Source organism: Parasteatoda tepidariorum, chromosome 12 (assembly GCF_982258835.1).
Source record: "Parasteatoda tepidariorum strain Cologne lab strain chromosome 12, Ptep-v5.0, whole genome shotgun sequence".
Lineage (NCBI taxonomy): Eukaryota > Metazoa > Arthropoda > Arachnida > Araneae > Theridiidae > Parasteatoda > Parasteatoda tepidariorum.
In genome coordinates, this window is record NC_141766.1 from 57,403,902 (window position 1) to 57,422,877 (window position 18,976).

General features: G+C 29.9%; 1 protein-coding gene across 1 annotated transcript; it reads right to left on the reverse strand.

Moving 5' to 3' along the window:
- Window positions 1-20: 20 nt before the first annotated feature.
- On the reverse strand, window positions 21-17,761 carry LOC107448546 (ubiquitin-conjugating enzyme E2Q-like protein 1). The gene is made up of 3 exons (XM_016063786.4): window positions 17,571-17,761; window positions 9,142-10,071; window positions 21-1,514 (listed from the first exon to the last, which is right to left on the reverse strand). Exon 2 carries the CDS (start codon window positions 9,973-9,975, stop codon window positions 9,142-9,144), a length of 834 nt encoding a protein of 277 aa, XP_015919272.1. The 5' UTR covers window positions 9,976-10,071; window positions 17,571-17,761; the 3' UTR covers window positions 21-1,514.
- Between the last annotated feature and the right edge of the window lie 1,215 nt (window positions 17,762-18,976).

Sequence of the window (18,976 nt, forward strand, 5' to 3'; positions counted from 1 at the left end):
AAATAAATACCAGTTCTCAATTTTTATAACATGAACCAATTTATTTACATACAAAAAATATTAATGAAAATATGTGGAAAAAAGAAAATAATTCAAATACAAATGTGATAAATAATGATTATAAAAAATTCACGAAATGATAATTTAATAAAGAAACTTTGTCTTATTAATAGTGACTTTTTACAAAATCAATATTTTTAATAAATCTTTCGATTTTTTAAAAATAAGAAGACGGTTAAAAAAATTACTTCTAAATTTTTAAAATGTAAAGGAAGACTTGGTAAAATTATTAAAATCTTAAAAAACATTTTTTGGCAAGAAAGTTCTATATATGTAAATATCAACGCAACAAAATATTTTATGAAGCAAAATAACCTTGGTAACTTTGGCAAAATAACCTTGGCATTTTATAAGTTATTGAGTGTTTATAAAAAATGGACATTCATTATCACTTTTCACAACATTAATGTTAATGGGTTTAACAGTTTACAATAAATAACTCTACTTATTTGTATAACTACTTAACGTAACTTAAATTTCCTTACCAAAGTAAATAAACGATAATTATATTATGAAATAGTTAATTGATATAAATTTCTTGTTAAACGAAAAAAACAAGCGAGTGTATATAATATTTGGGATTTGAATAGTTAAATCTACTTAGTTCAGGGTAAAAATTATATATTTCAAACATTTATTTTGATCAGTCTCAAATATTCATCAAAGACAAAAATTTTAAATACTGTTATCAATACTTACTAGCTATGTAGCTGTGCAAGGAAACATGGAACGAAGGTTTTTGTGATTAAGAATATTTGAGATTAACTAAACAAAACAAAATTGTAAGAAAATATGGGTAAATACATTGAATCGTTCATTAAAATCTTTACAAATTTTGGCATTTTACAAGCTATTGAGTATCTATGAGAAATGTACATTCAATATCACTTATCAAAATAAGCATTAATTCTGATGAATTCACCAGTTTTATATAAATACATCTACTTAATTTTACTAATTGATGTAACTTCATAAAAAAAATAATAATAACCAAACGCATAATAATATTCTGAATTCATTCAGTTATTCTTACTTTAGAGCAAAAATAATATATGCTATGTTTTAAAAATTAATTCTTTTTTCACTCTCAAATATTTATCATCAATGATAATAAATATAAAATACTGTTATCAATACTAGCTATGTAACTGTGCATGGAAAAATATTTTTGTGATTAAGGATTTTCGACATAATTGTAACAAAACAAAATTGTTAGGAAATATTGATAATACATCGAATTGTTAATTAAAATCTTTACAAATTTTGGCAATTCACAAGTTATTGAGTATTTATAAGAAATGGACATTCATTATCACTTATCATAACAAGTATTAACACTGATGAGTTCAACAATTTACAATAAATACATCTACTTTATAGATAAACAACTTTCGAACGATGTCTCTTAGATGTTTTCTTAAAAATAATGAACAAGGAATCGGATGATGAGTGACCTGAAAAAACAATTAAAATATTCAACTTATAATGACATAATTATTTATGTTGCTCCGTGACATATTCAATAAAAGGTGATTAGGGTGCTCTGGTTTAATTTTATTGAAACCTTGTTTTGTACAAATACACCATAATTACAAAACTCAGAAAGAAGAAATATTTGTTACGTTCATCAATAGGTGCTTTTAATCAGAGGTAAAAAGAAGACATTTTAAATTGAAAAGCATACAGGATGTCCGAAAAATACACACTGGACCACATGCAAAATATTTTCAAAAGATGCATTACCAAACTCCCTTACCGTTTCCTCATCAAAATCTTTAAATATAAATCCTCTTATATCTTCGATATATATCCTCTTATATAAATCCTCTATATATAAATATATATATAATCCTCTTATATTAATATAAATCCTATATAGCAGATTTGGATTCTCTCACTCCCTTATCCTTGGATTTGCCCCAGGCTTTGGGGTTGGGCAGGATTCGAGTTTGATATCCCTAGATAGGGTTTTTTTTTGTTTTCAAAATATCAAGTTTCACAGATTGATCACAAGACACGGTTCCCATTAGATTGCCGAAGTCGTTAGTTGGCGGGAAAAAAGCTTTTTCGTTCCTCAATGAAATCGATACCTCACAAAAAGAAATTAAAGGAAATTCATCCCACCACAAAATTTGCAAGCTGCAAATCATTTGTGATTGTCCCCTTTTACATTGTGGACTCTGCAGGATGGGGGCTCGGATTTCGAGAGGACCATCCGTAGGGTCAACAGAGGGAGGGGGGGGAGATAAAGATTGATAAATTTATGAGAAATTAGAATGCATAAAGCTATCTCAACAATTAGTTCTTGGGGAAAATAACATTTCTTTCATTTTGTTTTTGTGGGATATCTATTTCATTGAGGAACGAAAAAGCTGCTTGCGTGGCCACTTTGATCAGCCTGCAAAGGGGTCGAGGATGCTTGTTATCGGTCTTCATTAAAGTGTCCTACCGTGAAGTATTCGACTTCGTGTACGTGTCGTCGAGCTATTAAAACAGGGAAATCTTTCGGATTATTTTTTGGGAGGCTTCCAAGACCGTCGCCTATAGCCCATTGTGCAGCTCTAGTGCAACAAAAATAAAGTACTATTCGAAACATCAAACATTTTTATTTATTTATTAGATCTGATAAGTATTTCTTGATACATTTCCATTTGAAACAAATTTTATTTTTTTCCGGATAATTGAAATCTGCTATAAAAAATGTGAGTTTTCATTTAAGGTTTTGAGGAAAATAAATATCAACGCATAAAAGGTATAAATATATTAACTTAGCATTTCGGTTTTTTTGTGTGAAAAAAAATTTTTTTTTTCTATTCAAAGAATGAGCTTTAATCAGTCTTCTATTCTATTCCATGACTTTTTGCCATCATTCTCATAATTTCATGATGACGTGCTGTTTCTTATCAGAAAAAAACTAAACCAAGTACGGTTTGAGGACATCATTGTTGCTCAAATTTTTACAATTTAAAAAGTTTTGCAAACTTTGAAATAATGATAATCCAAAGGTCGAGGCTATATGAAAAATCTGGCATCACTTGCCAATCAAGCCCCTCGTAAGTGTTGTTAAAGATGTGTAATGAAATGTAATTTTTTTTTTTTATCATATACAAAAAAAATAGAAAAATTCATTTTAAAATAAATTCTGACACAGAAAATTATAATGCTCACAGAATAAAAATATTAAAAAGAAATTGAATACGTGTATTTCAATAAGTAATATAAAACTAAATTTAATATTTTAATTGAAGAAAGTTTCTAGGGTGTAAACAAAAATTAAAACAAAACCGTTATCAAACAAAACAATATTCAACATTTATTTGATAATATATTTTAGTTATTATTTCTATTTATTGAATTATATAAAAGTTTTATTAATGTTATATAAACTGCTGTTTGTAGAAAATGCAAGGAAACTGTGCGATCATTCACCGCCATGCGGAGCAGGTGTCGATCATCGCGCTCTGACGTCACCTTCTGTCGTCCAGTGCCTGTTTTTCGAGTTGTTCGGTGCTCGTCGGTCCACTGCTTCCAAACTCGCATCACTGTGGAACTGTTCCGCTGCATACGAGCTGCTATTGCGCGATAGGAAAATCCTCCTTCTCGAAGGCCGATTATCCTCCCTCGTTCAAACTCCGTAAGTTGCTTGAATTTCTTATTCTTCCGTCGTGGAGGCATACTCAGGTCTCACTAAACGTTTGCCACTAACAAATAATCATAGACTATTTTCAACGTCCCGCTACAGCACTTTATTTATACGCTTTCAGCATCAATTCAGAGGGCGCTGCGCGCGCCACGCACGCGCGATGGCTCTGAAACTTTATTAATTTGCATAATATCCTATAATTGACATTTGCTGCGAATTTCATTTGATTCTGATGATTCCTTCATGGTGTTGCATTTTCTACAAACAGCAGTTTAGTAAACGTTTTCTTTTTCTTCCTAAAAAAGTGAAATAAACAACAAAAAATTTAAAATTACAAACATGAAAAATCGTGTTTTGCTCCTTTTTCCGATATTCTGCTTTTACAATAACATTGTATTACGGCATTAGGATTCTAAACACCTCGAGCGATTTACGATGAAATGTGCATAAATAAATTGCTTCAAAAAGTAGTTATTTAAATGCGCGATTAGAAACTCGCATGTCGTAATAACATCGTACTTAAAATTAAGGGATCGCCAAAATCACGTGGAAAAGCATAGAAATAATTGCATAAAAGATTCATTTAAATTTACGATCAAATCAGTACGAATAAAGTGGATCAAAAAATAAATACTTAAATGCGCGATTTAAAATTTGAAAGTCGTAATAAAATATCAGAAATTTTAAAAGCACATGGGAATACATAGCAATAACTGCCGAAAAAATGGTTAAAAAGTAACTTGAATTTACGATGAAATCGGCACAAATAAAATGCGTCAAAAAGTGATTACTTAAGCGCGTGATTTCAAACTCGAATGTCGTATAATAATATAGTTTTAAAAATAACAAGATTTTCAAGACTGCCGAAAAATAACTTGGAATTTATGATGAAATCTGTACAAATAAAGCACACCAAAAAGTGATTGATTAATTGCGCGATTCATAATTCACGAGTCCGAATTAAATGTATCGGGATTTTAAAAACCACTTGGAAATTAGTAGTAATAACTGAAAAAAAAAAAGTTTGAAACGTCACTTGGATTTATGATGGGATCGGAAAAATAAAAGCGAGTCAAAGAGTGATTACTGAAATTTGAAATTCGCGTATCCTAAAATCGCATTAAAACTATTGGATTTTTAAAACCATGCGGAAATCTGTAGTAATAAAAGCTGAAAAAGTGTTCGAGAAAAAGCATAGATTTGAATAAAAATCCGTGGAAATTGAGCTCGTCAAAAAGTGATGACTCAAATGTGCGATTAAAAATTTTCGACATTTTTTTTTTTTTTTTTCGAAAAGAATAATAATTTTTCCTAACGTTCAGAAGCTCTCGCCGCTCGTCAACAGCCTGCAGGCTGCTCCCCTACTTTATAGTTTAAAATCCAAAAGTAATACTTCGTAACCTACGCTTTTGAATCGATGCTGTCTCCAAAAATCAATAAAACATATTGAATTTTGCAAGCTTAGGAGAATAAAATCCGTCCCGATTTTACTGATGAAATGATTTAAAAGTATATCGAATGATTAATTAAAATTTTGAAATGTTATTTATTTTATTTTATCATTTGCAATGTAAAGTGCTAAACAAAAACAAAAATTTAAGAAAAAAAGAAAAAGTATCAAATTTAATTACTTTTTATCCAATGAGTGAAATTTTACATACTGAGGCCAATCGTAATTGTTCAAATGTTTAATCTAATGTATGCTAATTAATAACAAGTACAAAATATCGAGGGGGGGGAGAGATTTGCCTAAGTGAATGAAAACTTCTTGCACACAAGTATGAAACTCGTTCCTCAAACGATAGTTCTTTGCAAAAAAATAATTTAAATTACTTTTTTTTTTTTTTTGTTCAATAATGTCCAAAAATTTTGTAAATGCAAATGTATTCAAATTTTTACGACATTTTGAACTATATATTTTAAATGACAAAATTTTTATCGTTTAGAAATCCACAGTTTAGATAGCTATAGAACATTTAACGAGGACTGATACTGCTCACCCTGGGTCCCCACGCAAGCTGATCAAAGTAGCCACCCCGCCGCTAACTGACCGCAAAGAGTGATGCTTGAATTGTAGGGGGCTGGGCCCATGTCCAAGTGTTCGTGGGTTCGAACCCAACCGGCCGAAGACTCCCCGTGTAGTAAAGTGACTGATGCACGTTAAATCTGTCGAGTCGCAACAGTCCTCCATGTTCTCATAACAAATCAATACCTCTGGGGGTACTGGATTGGAGATCGATCGATCGCTGATTCAGGTCAAAATTACGATCTGTGAATGAATGAATGGTCCGCCCTATAAACGGGTGCGACGTATGGTGTGGCAGAATTCGGATTCTTGGCCTTGGATGGCGCCACTGAAAAACAAGAAACGCACACTCTGCCTTGAATTTGCTCGGTTTCACCAAGCTGTCTTGCCCGTGTAGCAAGTGGCATTAGAAACAACAACAGTGTTTTACTGGGGATCGTGTCTTTATGATCAATGCTCTACGGGACATTCATAGTAGCGCGACAGGCATTGGGCAAAAAGCTGTGAAGCTGACAATTCCAAACATTTTGGATCATCATTAAACAAAACGATAAAAAAAATTTAAATAATTTATAAAAAATTTTCTTTTCATACAAATCTTTGATGAATGGTCCCGCAGCGAACTGATCGTTAAGATACGGTTGCCAGCAGATTACCGAAGTCAAGCATCACTGGCTGCGGTCAGTGTGAGGGTGAGTGACCCCTTGGATTAGTCTGCATAGGGACCGAGGGTGTGCGGTATAGGTCCTCGTTAAACTGTTCTACCGTGAAGTGCTCGACTTCGCGTGCAGGTCGTTGGACTATCGAAGCGGGGGTGCCATCCCTTCTGCAGAGGATCAAAATTGCGATGGGATGTTTTCGGATCATCCTCGGGGATGCTTCCCAGACAGTCGCCAATAGACCATTGTGCAGCTCTAGTGCGACGTAAATGAGCAACTACTACTTTGATTAAGGAATTTTTGAATTGTGTGCACAGAATTTCAGATATAAGGCGCAATACGTAAAAATTTAAATAAACATTATAGTCTGTCTATGTAAAGAACTCCCGTGACCTCGCCGTTCTGTCATACGCTGTAAAACGTGGGGGTAACGGGTTCAAATTCCATAGTAACCACGGCTGTATCTTTGTGTTATCCTTCTCTAACTTGCGTTATCTGTTCTTGAACTGGAGTAGGGTTTAGACGCCATACTTTGAAATGAGAACACGAACTTGCATATGTATGGGTAGCAATAAATAGCAGTAGTACTTTATTTATGTCACACGAGGGCTGCACAACGTGCTATAGGTGATGGTCAGGGAAACATTCCTGAGGATGATACTCGAACACATGACATCATAATTTTGATCATCTGCAGAGGGAATGGCTCTCCCACTTTAGTAGACCGGAGGCATGCGTGCGAAGTTGAGCACTTTATGGTAGATAGGTACTTTATTTACGTCGCACTAGAGCAATCCAATTAGTATTTGTAGTTGTAGTTCATTTGCGTTGCACTAGAACTGCACAATGGGCTATTGGCGACAGTCTAAGAAATCCCTGAGGATGATTCGAAGACATGCCATAGCAATTTTGATCCTCTGCAGAAGGGATGGCTTCCTGCTTTGGTAGCTTAACGACCAGCGCGAAGTCAAGCACTTTACGGTAGAGAAGTTAAACGAGGACCGATACCGCGCACCCGCAGTCCCTACGCAGGCTGATCAAAGCTTACTAACCGCAGCCAGGGATGCTTGACTTCGGTGTTCTACTGGGAACCGTATCTTTACGATCAGTCCACTGCGGAACTCCGTGTCAACAAACTGTCAACTGTGGAACAACAAAAAATAAATAAAAATAGCCTGTAAGACTTTAACGTATATTTCTTTTTTTTTTTAAATAAAATTAATAATATACTTCAAATTTATGAAGAAATAAAAACATGTTATTCTACGACAGCGGACACGAAAAGCTATTTCGTTGGTGTTTAACCAGTTTTCATTAGAAACATTCGGAGGCAAGATACTTTTAAAAATATCCGCATATAATTGGAATGATCGAAATTATTTCATCATTTTATTTTCATTCAACAGATTGGAGAAAGAAAGGTAAGAAAACACACTATCATAATTAGCAGCATCTGCCTCGGCAATTCTTAAGACTTAAATATTGGGTTATGAAACCTACTACAAGAAATATGAAATTGAAATCGTTTTCTGAGTAGATAATTGAAATGTATTTCTTTAATCTGTGTTTGTAGTATTGAGTAACTTAAGAAATTATACGGTAAGTTTTTTTTCTTCTCCATAAAACATTCTCAAAATACAGCTTGTTACACCAAAAATCATGCTTTTTATAGTTTATATCTGTCGTCCAGATCTCGATTACCTACTAATTTACTTAAATTTTGTTTCTTTTTGTGCCATTATATGTAATTATATGCCATTATATGTCTTAGCATTTTTGAAAATAACCTTTATATATATCTAGATTTATATTCTCTCTTCGTCATCTTATTTCAAAACGACAAAAGCTACTTTTCAGTGGGTATATTTAACAAGTTTTCCAAGAACTCTCAATTTATTTATATGAAACAAAGACATCTTTCTGTTAATTTTTATTTTCTAGATTCATGGAAATATTTACTACCCACTGTTACTAGTGAATTCATCATCATCAATTACTTCTATTTTCAGGATTCGGGAAAAATATTGTTTGCCATTTTACCCCACTGTTACTATTGTTACCAATTACTTCGTATTGTTCGTCATAAGAATATTGGCCTTTTTTCTTTAAAAATGTAATGAAAAAATAATAAAAAATATGTAAAAGTAAAAACATTAATAGAATTTAAGAGGAAAGCACCTATTAAAAATACAGCAGCATTAAAATATGATTATATAAAAGAAAAACTTAAAATCATATAAGTAACCTCAAAATGAACTTCATATTCAATTCAACGCTTCATAAGCAGGGTTAGGGTGTAGATGATAATAGCATACATTTTTTTTTGTTGCATTCTTTGAATTTCTTCCTTTATAGGGCTTTATTTAGTGTCTTTTTTTCCCTTCTTTTATATTCTTTTAATAATTTTCATAAATTTGGAATGATATTTGTGATTTTAAGCGCATTTCAGTAAAAATTCGAGAATATTCCCAAAATTTCATGTTAAATTCCCTGTATGTCTGGATTTAATTCCCAACATTCTCAGTCTTTGTGCATTTCTAGTTCGTAACAAATGAATTTCGGATATAGAAACTCACCTAACCATAATAATGGGGGAGTCACCCTACCGTACTTTTAATTGCCACAACGTCTTAACTAAAAGAATTGAAAATTGCAAAAAATTTCAAATAGTTTTCAAAATTCTTAGATTTTTTTGAGATCTCTAGTTCTAGTAGATATATTGAAAGTTCTGAAATTGAATAATAGAAACTTACCTAACCATCTGCCAAAGGTGGAGTAACCCATCCATACTTGTCATGGGTTTTGACCAAACTTCTGAAAGATGCCTCTGCGGACTTTTTACTGAATTCTTTTCCATTTTTGCACTTTCGAGCTATCCGACCTTGACCTTTAACCAAACTGGCAGCAAACTGCATCACGACTGCCTCTATTGTATAAGCACTTGCCCATCCTCTTGGAGTTAAAAGTTCCATACATATAGCTCCACCTTCCATCACAAAACCTTTTTCAACATGAGGAGAGATAACTCGCATAAATGGTGGTGAGAATGGGAAATTATCTGGGAAGACCATATTTAACAATACATGCTCAATCTCTGCTTCTTGCATATCGTGATAAAAATCAGACTCAGGATCAATCTGAAACAATTTCACATTCCATTCATAAAGGTTATCGTCAACAAGTTCTACGACAAAAGGCGGTTTCTCTAAATTTCTAGAGAATTTAGTGATTTCTTGATATTCCTTCATCAAGCGTCGCGTTCTCACTGTTTGAGCATGCTTCAAAGATGGACCTTCTGCTCCTGCTTTCGAGCATTTGAAACGAATTGGGGAAGAAACTTTGTCTGGTTCTGTTCCACATGCTCCATTGGATGACGGTTTTTGGCTGTCTTCAGGACTTACTTTGTTTGTATCTCGCTTTGATAATCGTGGGCTCGGACCAAAGAAGCGTGAATGGTTGTGGTGAGTTGGCGAATCTACTATACCATTCTTATTACTAGTGTTATTTTTTCGACGCCAACCTCCAGTCCTATCTCCTGATTTATGACGTTCGGAAGGCTTAAAAAATTTTCTTAAAGCTGATGCCATTCTTTATTGATTAATAATACTGATTACAACATTTCAGATAAAAATCACCAGTGGTCAAAATATATTTTTTTCTGGCATTTTGTTCTCTTGTTCCACCTACAAGAAGGGAAAAAAGGTTTTATACTCGCAAATTTATGAAATAGTTTTAAGAATCATAAAGGTTTTTTAATTATACTGTTAATGTATACAGTATGAAAACCGTTCTTAATTTTAAATTTTTAGAACTTTTATTAAAAATAAAGACGAGGTAATTTAATATTTAAGCAAGGAAAACTTTTTCTATTCTAACATAGAATTGAATTTGTAATTTACAGATATGTCTAGATATATGGGTGATTCTCACGAAACATGACAATTCGGACCAAAAAATTTCTTCAAATTTAAAGTCTTCAAAATAATCCAACATTTTTTTTTTGTATGCTTCTTTAGCTACACTTATTAATATCTTATAGACAGCAGTGTAGTTTATTGACATTTGCTCGAGAAAAAAAATAAAATAGAAATTCACCAAATCTTGAATGCCAGAAAAATGACATATTACCTTAGAAGTTTGAAAAATAGTCATTTTAAGTTAATAGTAAGCAACTCAACTTAAGCCTTTATGTTAGATGGACCATAAATTGCTTAAATTAATTCTTTTTATCCACTGTACAAAGAAACAAAAAAAATTTTGTTGCTGATATATGCAGAATAAAATTGTGTAAAATAATCAATCATTAAATACATAAATATTTTTGATTACATCCAAGAAGCATATTACAATCATACATAAACTTGGTATTAGGTTAATATTTGCTTTCCCTCTTTACAGTATTAGCAGTTAAAAAGAATTTCTGGTAACACTTCAATGTCCTGGCATTCATAAGCCAGGGAAAATGACAGCCAGGATAATGACAAATTCGCCATTTTATTGCATATAACTTTACTTTAATTTAATATTTTGGCCGAAGACGTTTATATTTTGCAGAAAACAACAGTAATTCTTAAAATAATTCCGATAAATCTATGTAATTTTTGTTATTAATGATTTCAAGATGCCAGGAAAATGACAGCATAAAAACCTACTCACCTTGAAAAAATTTTTGAAATAGATTTTGAGCCAGAAAATTGGTTCTTTATTCATGCAACAAGACATGTTCAGATAGGAGGGTATCTAATCAATCTATTAACATAAGATATTGATTCCTGGCGCTATCTATTTTGGTTATAAATCACTAAATAAAAGTAGCCAGGAAAATGACAGATTTTCATGGGACAAACAAATTATTGACAGAAAAAATTATTTTAAACGAAGTTTTAGTAAACAATACCCTCTGCGTATATTCTAGAAATGCTTACATAGGATAAGTTAAAAGAAAATTAGATTTTGAAAAATGTATGGGAGGTTTTGAAGCTAGTTATTATTGGAAATATTGTTTGGGACATGGCAGGAAAATGACATTTTGATATTCAATTAAATTTTTTAAGTATACAAAACAGTCAATGCTAGTGCAAAGTCATTTTAAAATGCTAACAGCAGTGCTATTTATAATTTTTTTTTAAAAAAAGAGTTCTTTTAGTATTATATCTTGGAGCAAAGGGACAGTGAATATCATGTTTCGTGAGAATCACCCATATGTAGAACATTGTGATACAGAGGCTGTTCGATAAAGAGAGCTCTTAATTGAAAACAAAAAAATGTGCACATTGGGGTACATAGTAGTATTTAACCGAGAAAAAACTTTCGAAATCTGACAAATCGCGGTACAGGAAAGCGTGAGTAATAAACAGTAAGACAGGTTTGATTGCAGGAGAAACAGTGAAGAGTTGAAAAGCGATTATTAAAAACATTTTCAGATTTCAGGCTCCAACTAATCCTGTTTTGATGTTTATTACATCCTCTATGTAAATTGTCAGATTACGATTGCGTTTTTGTCTTCTCTCCTGTTAAATATTAATTAGTGACCCTCAATATGCATACTTTTTATTTTCCTTATTTATAAAGATTCTGAAAAGGCATATTAAGGGTGGCCTTTACTGAACACCCTTTACATATTTCTTTCTAAAAATGTTATCGTTTTTACGGAGGCGTAAAACATTTTCTAGACGCAGAATGATGTTTAGAAAAACTTAAAGAATATTGTAGTCATGAAATCGTTATTATAAACAATATTCAATAAAATGGTTAATTTAACGCATCTTTAACGCTTAATTTTAAGACATTCTGATACGCAATTTATTATTCTGTTTTTAATTTTTTTTTTTAAAGAACATTTTGTGGATACAACTATTTTGCTTAACAATTCATTAAAAAATGAGAGTATAATTAATTCCCAAAATATTTTTATATGAAAATGTAGATCTTTAGTCATGCCATACATTTGTGGAATTTATTTATATTTAATTAATAGCTAAATTTAATGAATTCAAAATATTATTTTATCACACCTGTCTCAAGATGCAAACCAAATCCATAAACTATACTACCGTGCAATAAAAAAAATCAAAATTAATATATATATACATATATATATATATATATATATATATATATATATATATATATATATATATATATATATATATATATATATATATATATATATATATATATATATATATATATATATATATATATATATATATATATATATATATATATATATCATAATAAATAAATACAAAAAGGAAATAAAAATGAAGAAAATTAAGAAAAACAGTAGGTTTTATTTACTGTGCATAAAGTGCAAATAAATAGAACTCATAAAATAAGTTTAAAAGTAGAGAAAACATGGAAAAAATTACAGAACAATGAAAAAAGGGAAAAAGGAAAATGATAATACTAAAAATCCGGAAAAAAATATCCGAAAAAAAGTTTTAAAAAAATAAAATAATTAATGAAAATCCGGAAAATAAAATATACAATCATTTCATCAGCTCACGCGATTATATCCGCAAAAGAAGTGCTTTCTAATATTGTATCAATATAGCCAAAGAAAAATATATCAATACAATAGTGTGAGGAGCACTAAAAAAAAACAAATTTACAAAAAATTTACAACAAATAAAATAGAACACATTAAGTCAAAATATCACGTAAAAACAGAAAATAAAATATAAAGGAAAAACAGAATAAAATATAAAACAAAATCTATAAAGCGAATAGCGAATTCAATTGAACTTACAGTACGGGAAATTCTTCAAGAATGATTTAAAGCAATTTCGCAACATAAATTTTTATATGTTTTCCACGCATGCGCAGTGTGAAATGATGACTTAAAATAATATCTTGCACAATTTTCAGCGAATTTTTTTCGAATTTCAAAATGATCATTTTGTTATTTATTAAAATTGCTCGAAAAATTTTATTTAATTTTGCTGAATATTTTTTAAGTTATTGCAAAAAGAATCTAGACAAGCAAAAAAAAATTAAGATTTTTATAAAATGTCCATGCCTCCATAAATAAATTTAATCTAGGCATACGAAATTATTATTCTTTAGATTTAATCTAGGCTCCTATGCATTCATATTGATTTAAATAACATTTTTCCCATCATAAAAATGTGATTAAATATTAATCATTATTGAAACGTTTACGCAAAGATGAAATTTGAATTTTTAGTTGATATTTACTACATTTTTTTTTAAATTTCGGAAACGTTCTTTTATTTTAATTGTGCAAATTTGTGAGAACTTGCAATGTAAACATAACTTTCAATATAAACGTAATATAAACAAAACTTGCAAAATAGTTAAAATACGATTTTCTGAACTCAGTTCAGTTCGTCAGACATCGCCTCCCAATGAAGTGACCCAAAGTTTGAATCCCGGCGATGGCTGGATTGATCCGAATTCTGCTCCCGGCTCGCACCAACCACAGTGCTGACCTAAAATATGCCCAGTGATAGACGGATCATGGGTTAGAATCCACTAGCCGTCCAATTAACCGAGATAGGTTTTCGTGGTTTTCCTCTCCATGCAACGCAAATCTGGGTTAGTTGAATCTAAAAAGTCTGCCACTAAAGCTAGTTAGTCCGAGTGCATGATCCTGGAGCTCTCTTGCCTTCTGAGTTTGGTTCAAACTTACAAGGCTGCGGAATTAAACATTAATTGTCCTAAACTCAGATTTGGGTCAGCTGTTTAACGCCGGTTATAAATTATAAACTGATTAAAAAAAAAATTCATTTTTGATTTTTTTTTTTTTTTTTTTTTATATATATATAAATAGCGCTATCATGCAAAAATACTAACTAATGAACTAATATTATATATATTTATATATAGTTCGTTGGTATGTACGATTCATTTTTGATTTTTTTTTTTTTTTAAATATGCAGCTATCATACAAAAATACTAACTAGTTAGTTAGTATTTTTGTATGATGGCTGCGGATTTTCAAAAAAAATTAAAAATGAGTTTTTTTAATCAGTTTATAATTTATAACCGGCGTTAAGCAGCTGACCCAAACCTGAGTTTAGGACAATTAATGTTTAACTCCGTAGCCTTGTAAGTTTGAACCGAACTCAGAAGACAAGGGAACTTCAGGATCATGCACTCGGACTAACTAGCTTCAGTGGAGGACTTTTTTGATTCAACTGACCCAGATTTGCGTTGCATGGAGAGGAAAACCGCGAAAATCTATCTTAAGTTTATATATATAAGTTTAAAAGTTGAGAAAACATGGAAAAAATTACAGAACAATGAAAAACAGGTTGAGTTGAGCTGAATGTAGTGTTTAATAGCGCAAGGTCCAAAAAAGGGCACGTTGTGCCAAGCAAACGGTTTTTTCCTAACAAATTTAAGATAAAACATATTTATTTTGCCAACATACATTATATTGTTAAAATTAATACATGACTTATGACTGATAATTTAAAAATAATGAAAATAAGGAGATAAAGGACTGCTTAAGATTTCGAAGTTATTAAATTTTAAAATATTGTTTTTTTTATTATTATTTTTTTTTTTAATGAAATACGTTACAAAAATTAAGTTTTTCTTTTTTGTTTCATTTTCACCAACATCTAATATTCTCTTTTCATTAATCTTATTTTATTATTTTAATAAGGGAGCTCTATTCTAATATTTATAATTAAATAATATCGAGAATTTTCCGAATCTCGGTCTGCTCTCTTTTATAGTTTCTGTTCTCCTTTTCGCCTAATTTACGTCATCTGTTTTTCATCAGACTATCTTTTCTTTTATTCATTTGGGAAGAAATTATTTTTACTTTAAATTTTTTGCGATTTAAATAATTAAATATATATTTGTTGTCAAAATTTCCTTTCAGGTTGAATTTGATAATTTAAACATATTTACGACCGGTTAAAAATTACAAATAGTACAAGAAGTTAAGAGTACAAATAACTTTTCAATATTTTCGATTTCAATTTCCATTACACCTAATTGGTCTTTTTTTTACACCATGTAATTTAGTTTAGGGGAAAACATCAGCTGTAATATTATACATTTTCAGCCATGTATTCTTACGTCGTAAGATGAACAGTGCGCCTTACACTGTTTAAATTTCTAATAATTTTTGGAGCAATGCAATTGCAAAGTTGCGTTCTTTCATAAATGAATATCAATCCGCTCAAATACTTTAATTTTTTAAAACTTTTATCGATAATGGACTTTTATAAAATTAGTGTAGAGTAAAATATATAAGAGTGTGAATTCTAGTGTAGAGAACAAGACATCTGAAAGAAAAAAAATAAATAAAAACTTGCGTGAGTAGTTTAGGGGGTAGGCGAGCGAGAATGAACATCTGCCTAATAATAATGAAGAAAAGTTATTAATTGGCGTAAAATTTAAATTCATCGTGGCCTTCACGAAGCCTCATTATGTTTTAATATCACAATCGATTGTGGCTTGGCGGAGCTTAAACAGCGACACGAGAAAACTTATTGAAAATTTTAAAAAATAAAAACTCAAATAGAAAAAAAATAAAAAATAAAATAAAATTTTAAAAAAAATCGAATAAAATTTTGAAATAATAAAACTAAATTAAAAAAATAATACTGAAAATGTTGTGAAAATCTATAAAAATCTACTCTTTCGCAGCTATGAGAATGTGGCAGGAAATGTGTGATACTAACTCAACAGAGAATTTTGTACCGATAATATACATAATTTGACTATCACATATTGGTATAAAAACTAACATTTTTGAACATATGTTGGTAAAATTGTGAACATAATAAATTCAAAATTTGAGACTAAAACACTTAATTCTGTTAGGATGTTTAGAACTAATAATATAGATAGACTGCTTAGCAATCACTCAAAATTAAATATTTTATACATAACCTAACCAACTGCATCTTTAAAAGTATTTTTAACTATGAAATTTAAATTTTTATTTGGTCATTATATTATTTTTTTAAATCTCCGCTACTCAGATTCACGATAAAAATACTGCTATTTACATAAAAACACAATCAGCGTATAAATAACATTTTTTTTCACCTTTTTATATATTTTTAGAATGCAAGTGGTTCCCATAAATTTTGATTTTTTTTTTTTACCTTATTATTATTATTTATATCGGTATTATTTTCAAAATGGTTGACAATTCTTAGTTTATAAAAATAAAAATTCATAAGCGTATAATTTCTGTTCAGTTTTCTAAATTTAAAATTGGATTTTTAAATATTATAGTAAAGTATAAGTATCAACAATATTTCGTTTTTTAAATAATAGAGAAAATTTTAGCGAAATACGTAAAATTTTTGTCATTAATTTTGAAAATAGGATACTAAATATTAAACTATCGTTTTATTTCCTTTAACAAATAAAATATAAGGTATGTAAAGAGGAAAATTTTGTAGAATTTCGTTTCAAATATATCATTAAAAAATACATAGTTACATCAGAATATGATGAATATTTAATGGCAAAGTTCAATTTGTAAATAAAAAAAAATACGTTGTAAAGTATGCGGAAAATATAATTTTTTTTTAAATTTTAAACTATCAACCAATTATTCCTAGATAATAAAAGCTTTAATTTTCATTATACTTTACTTCTATTTACTAATATTGTATTTTTAATGTACATTCTTTCAATATACAAATTATATATGGAACCTAATTATATTTTACCTTTACCACATATATTTTCTTTCAATTGGTAAAACGTAGAATCTTTAATTACATTTGGATACTTTAAAATTCTATAACATTTATTTACATATAGCGCTATTTCTAGATATAGAACTATTTCGACATGTAATAAAATGAAGAATTCGTATTTATATCATTTTACCTGGGAACTGTTTAATCAATGCTGTTCTCTAATTGAAATTTTAACGTATTTTATTTTATATAGCTTTCAGTTTCTTTTTCTATACAATTCTAATAACGATGTATCATTTAATATATCAACGATTATAATTGTAGTAATGGAAATGGTTTAATCATTCAGTTTAAAATCATTTTTCAATTAGAGAAAAATTGTTTTCAACTTGATTTAACCCCTTGATCAAGGAACACAGATTAAAGATAATCATCATAAATGTGTTATGAAATAATTCATAACTCATTCCTTTGTTTAGAGATAATAATATGATATGAATTAAAGAATAGAGAAATAAAGGAATTAAGGTATAACGAACCTGATGGACAAAAAAAAATATTTTTCTCAGTTCTCTTCAGATACAGGAGAGCGACCCCAAATGCAGCTTTACGGCTGAGTCGCGGTGGGAGAGAATCACGTGACCCCCTGAATCGCTACTCATTGGTCTACTATCCCTAGCGTTCTTCCCTCATACAAGCTAGCTAAAGAGTCGATATTCAAATGCTAAGTAGAGATATGAAATCAAATATACAAATAAATTCCTATCTTTCACATGATTTGCATCATTGAAGACGTTGCACATAATAATTAACGTTTTCTTTGAATTTTAAATTTGTCTTTTGTTAATTCAATGACAGCTGTTGCCTTAAAAGTTATCGATCCATATGAATTAATGCGTATATCTCATAATACACTTAGGAAAATAAATTTACATGTAGTTTTAAAAAAAAAAAATTCGAAGCAATTTTTTTTTTTAAATTTAATCAAATCCCCAGCAAATGCAATTAAATTAGTTGATATTAAAAACTATCAATTGATATAAATTAAGAAATATTTCTCATAATGTATTTATCAAAATTAAATTCGCATTAATTAAAAAATAAATAAATAAAAATCAAATGATAAAAATCGAACAGAGAAAATAATCATCGTTTGTAATAATTACCGTTTTCTTTCTATTTTAACTGAAATTTGCCATAAATTCGAAAAAATTCGAAACAATTTTTTTCTTTAAATTTAATCAAATCCCCAGCAAATGCAATTAAATTAGTTGATATTAAAAACTATCAATTGATGTAAATTAAGAAATATTTCTCATAAAATATTTTATCAAAATTAAATTTGCATTAATTAAAAAATAAATAAATAAAAATCAAATGGAATAATAGAACAGAGAAAATAATCATCGTTTGTAATAATTACCGTTTTCTTTCTATTTTAACTGAATTTATGGCAAATCTTATTAAATTAATCGGTTTTTAAAATGTACTGAGTATAATATAAATTAATAAATCTTTCTCATAATTTACTTTATAAAATAAACTTGCAATCAAAAAATAGATAAATGAAAATGAAAAAATGCGAGAAAAGAAAAAAATAATTATCTTTTGATTATCTTTCTTTCTACATTTCAACCACAGGTCCTGTGTTCGATCCTCAGGCCGGGCAAGGTTGACTCAGCCTTTCATCTCTTCAGTGGGTCAATAAATGAGTACCAAGCATGCTTGAGAACTAAACACTGGGGTTCCGCTTTCGGCTGACCACCTAAACGGGAACATCAGCTCTTGCATCCCAGAGCCATAGGTCAAGAAAACTGAGATGGGCACAGTAGGCCTTGGCCCTCTATGGATTGTCGTGCCACTGAGTTTAGTTTAGTTAACATTTCAACGGAATCCCCCACAAATATTATTAATTTAGTTGATCTTGTAAAACATGAATTAATCA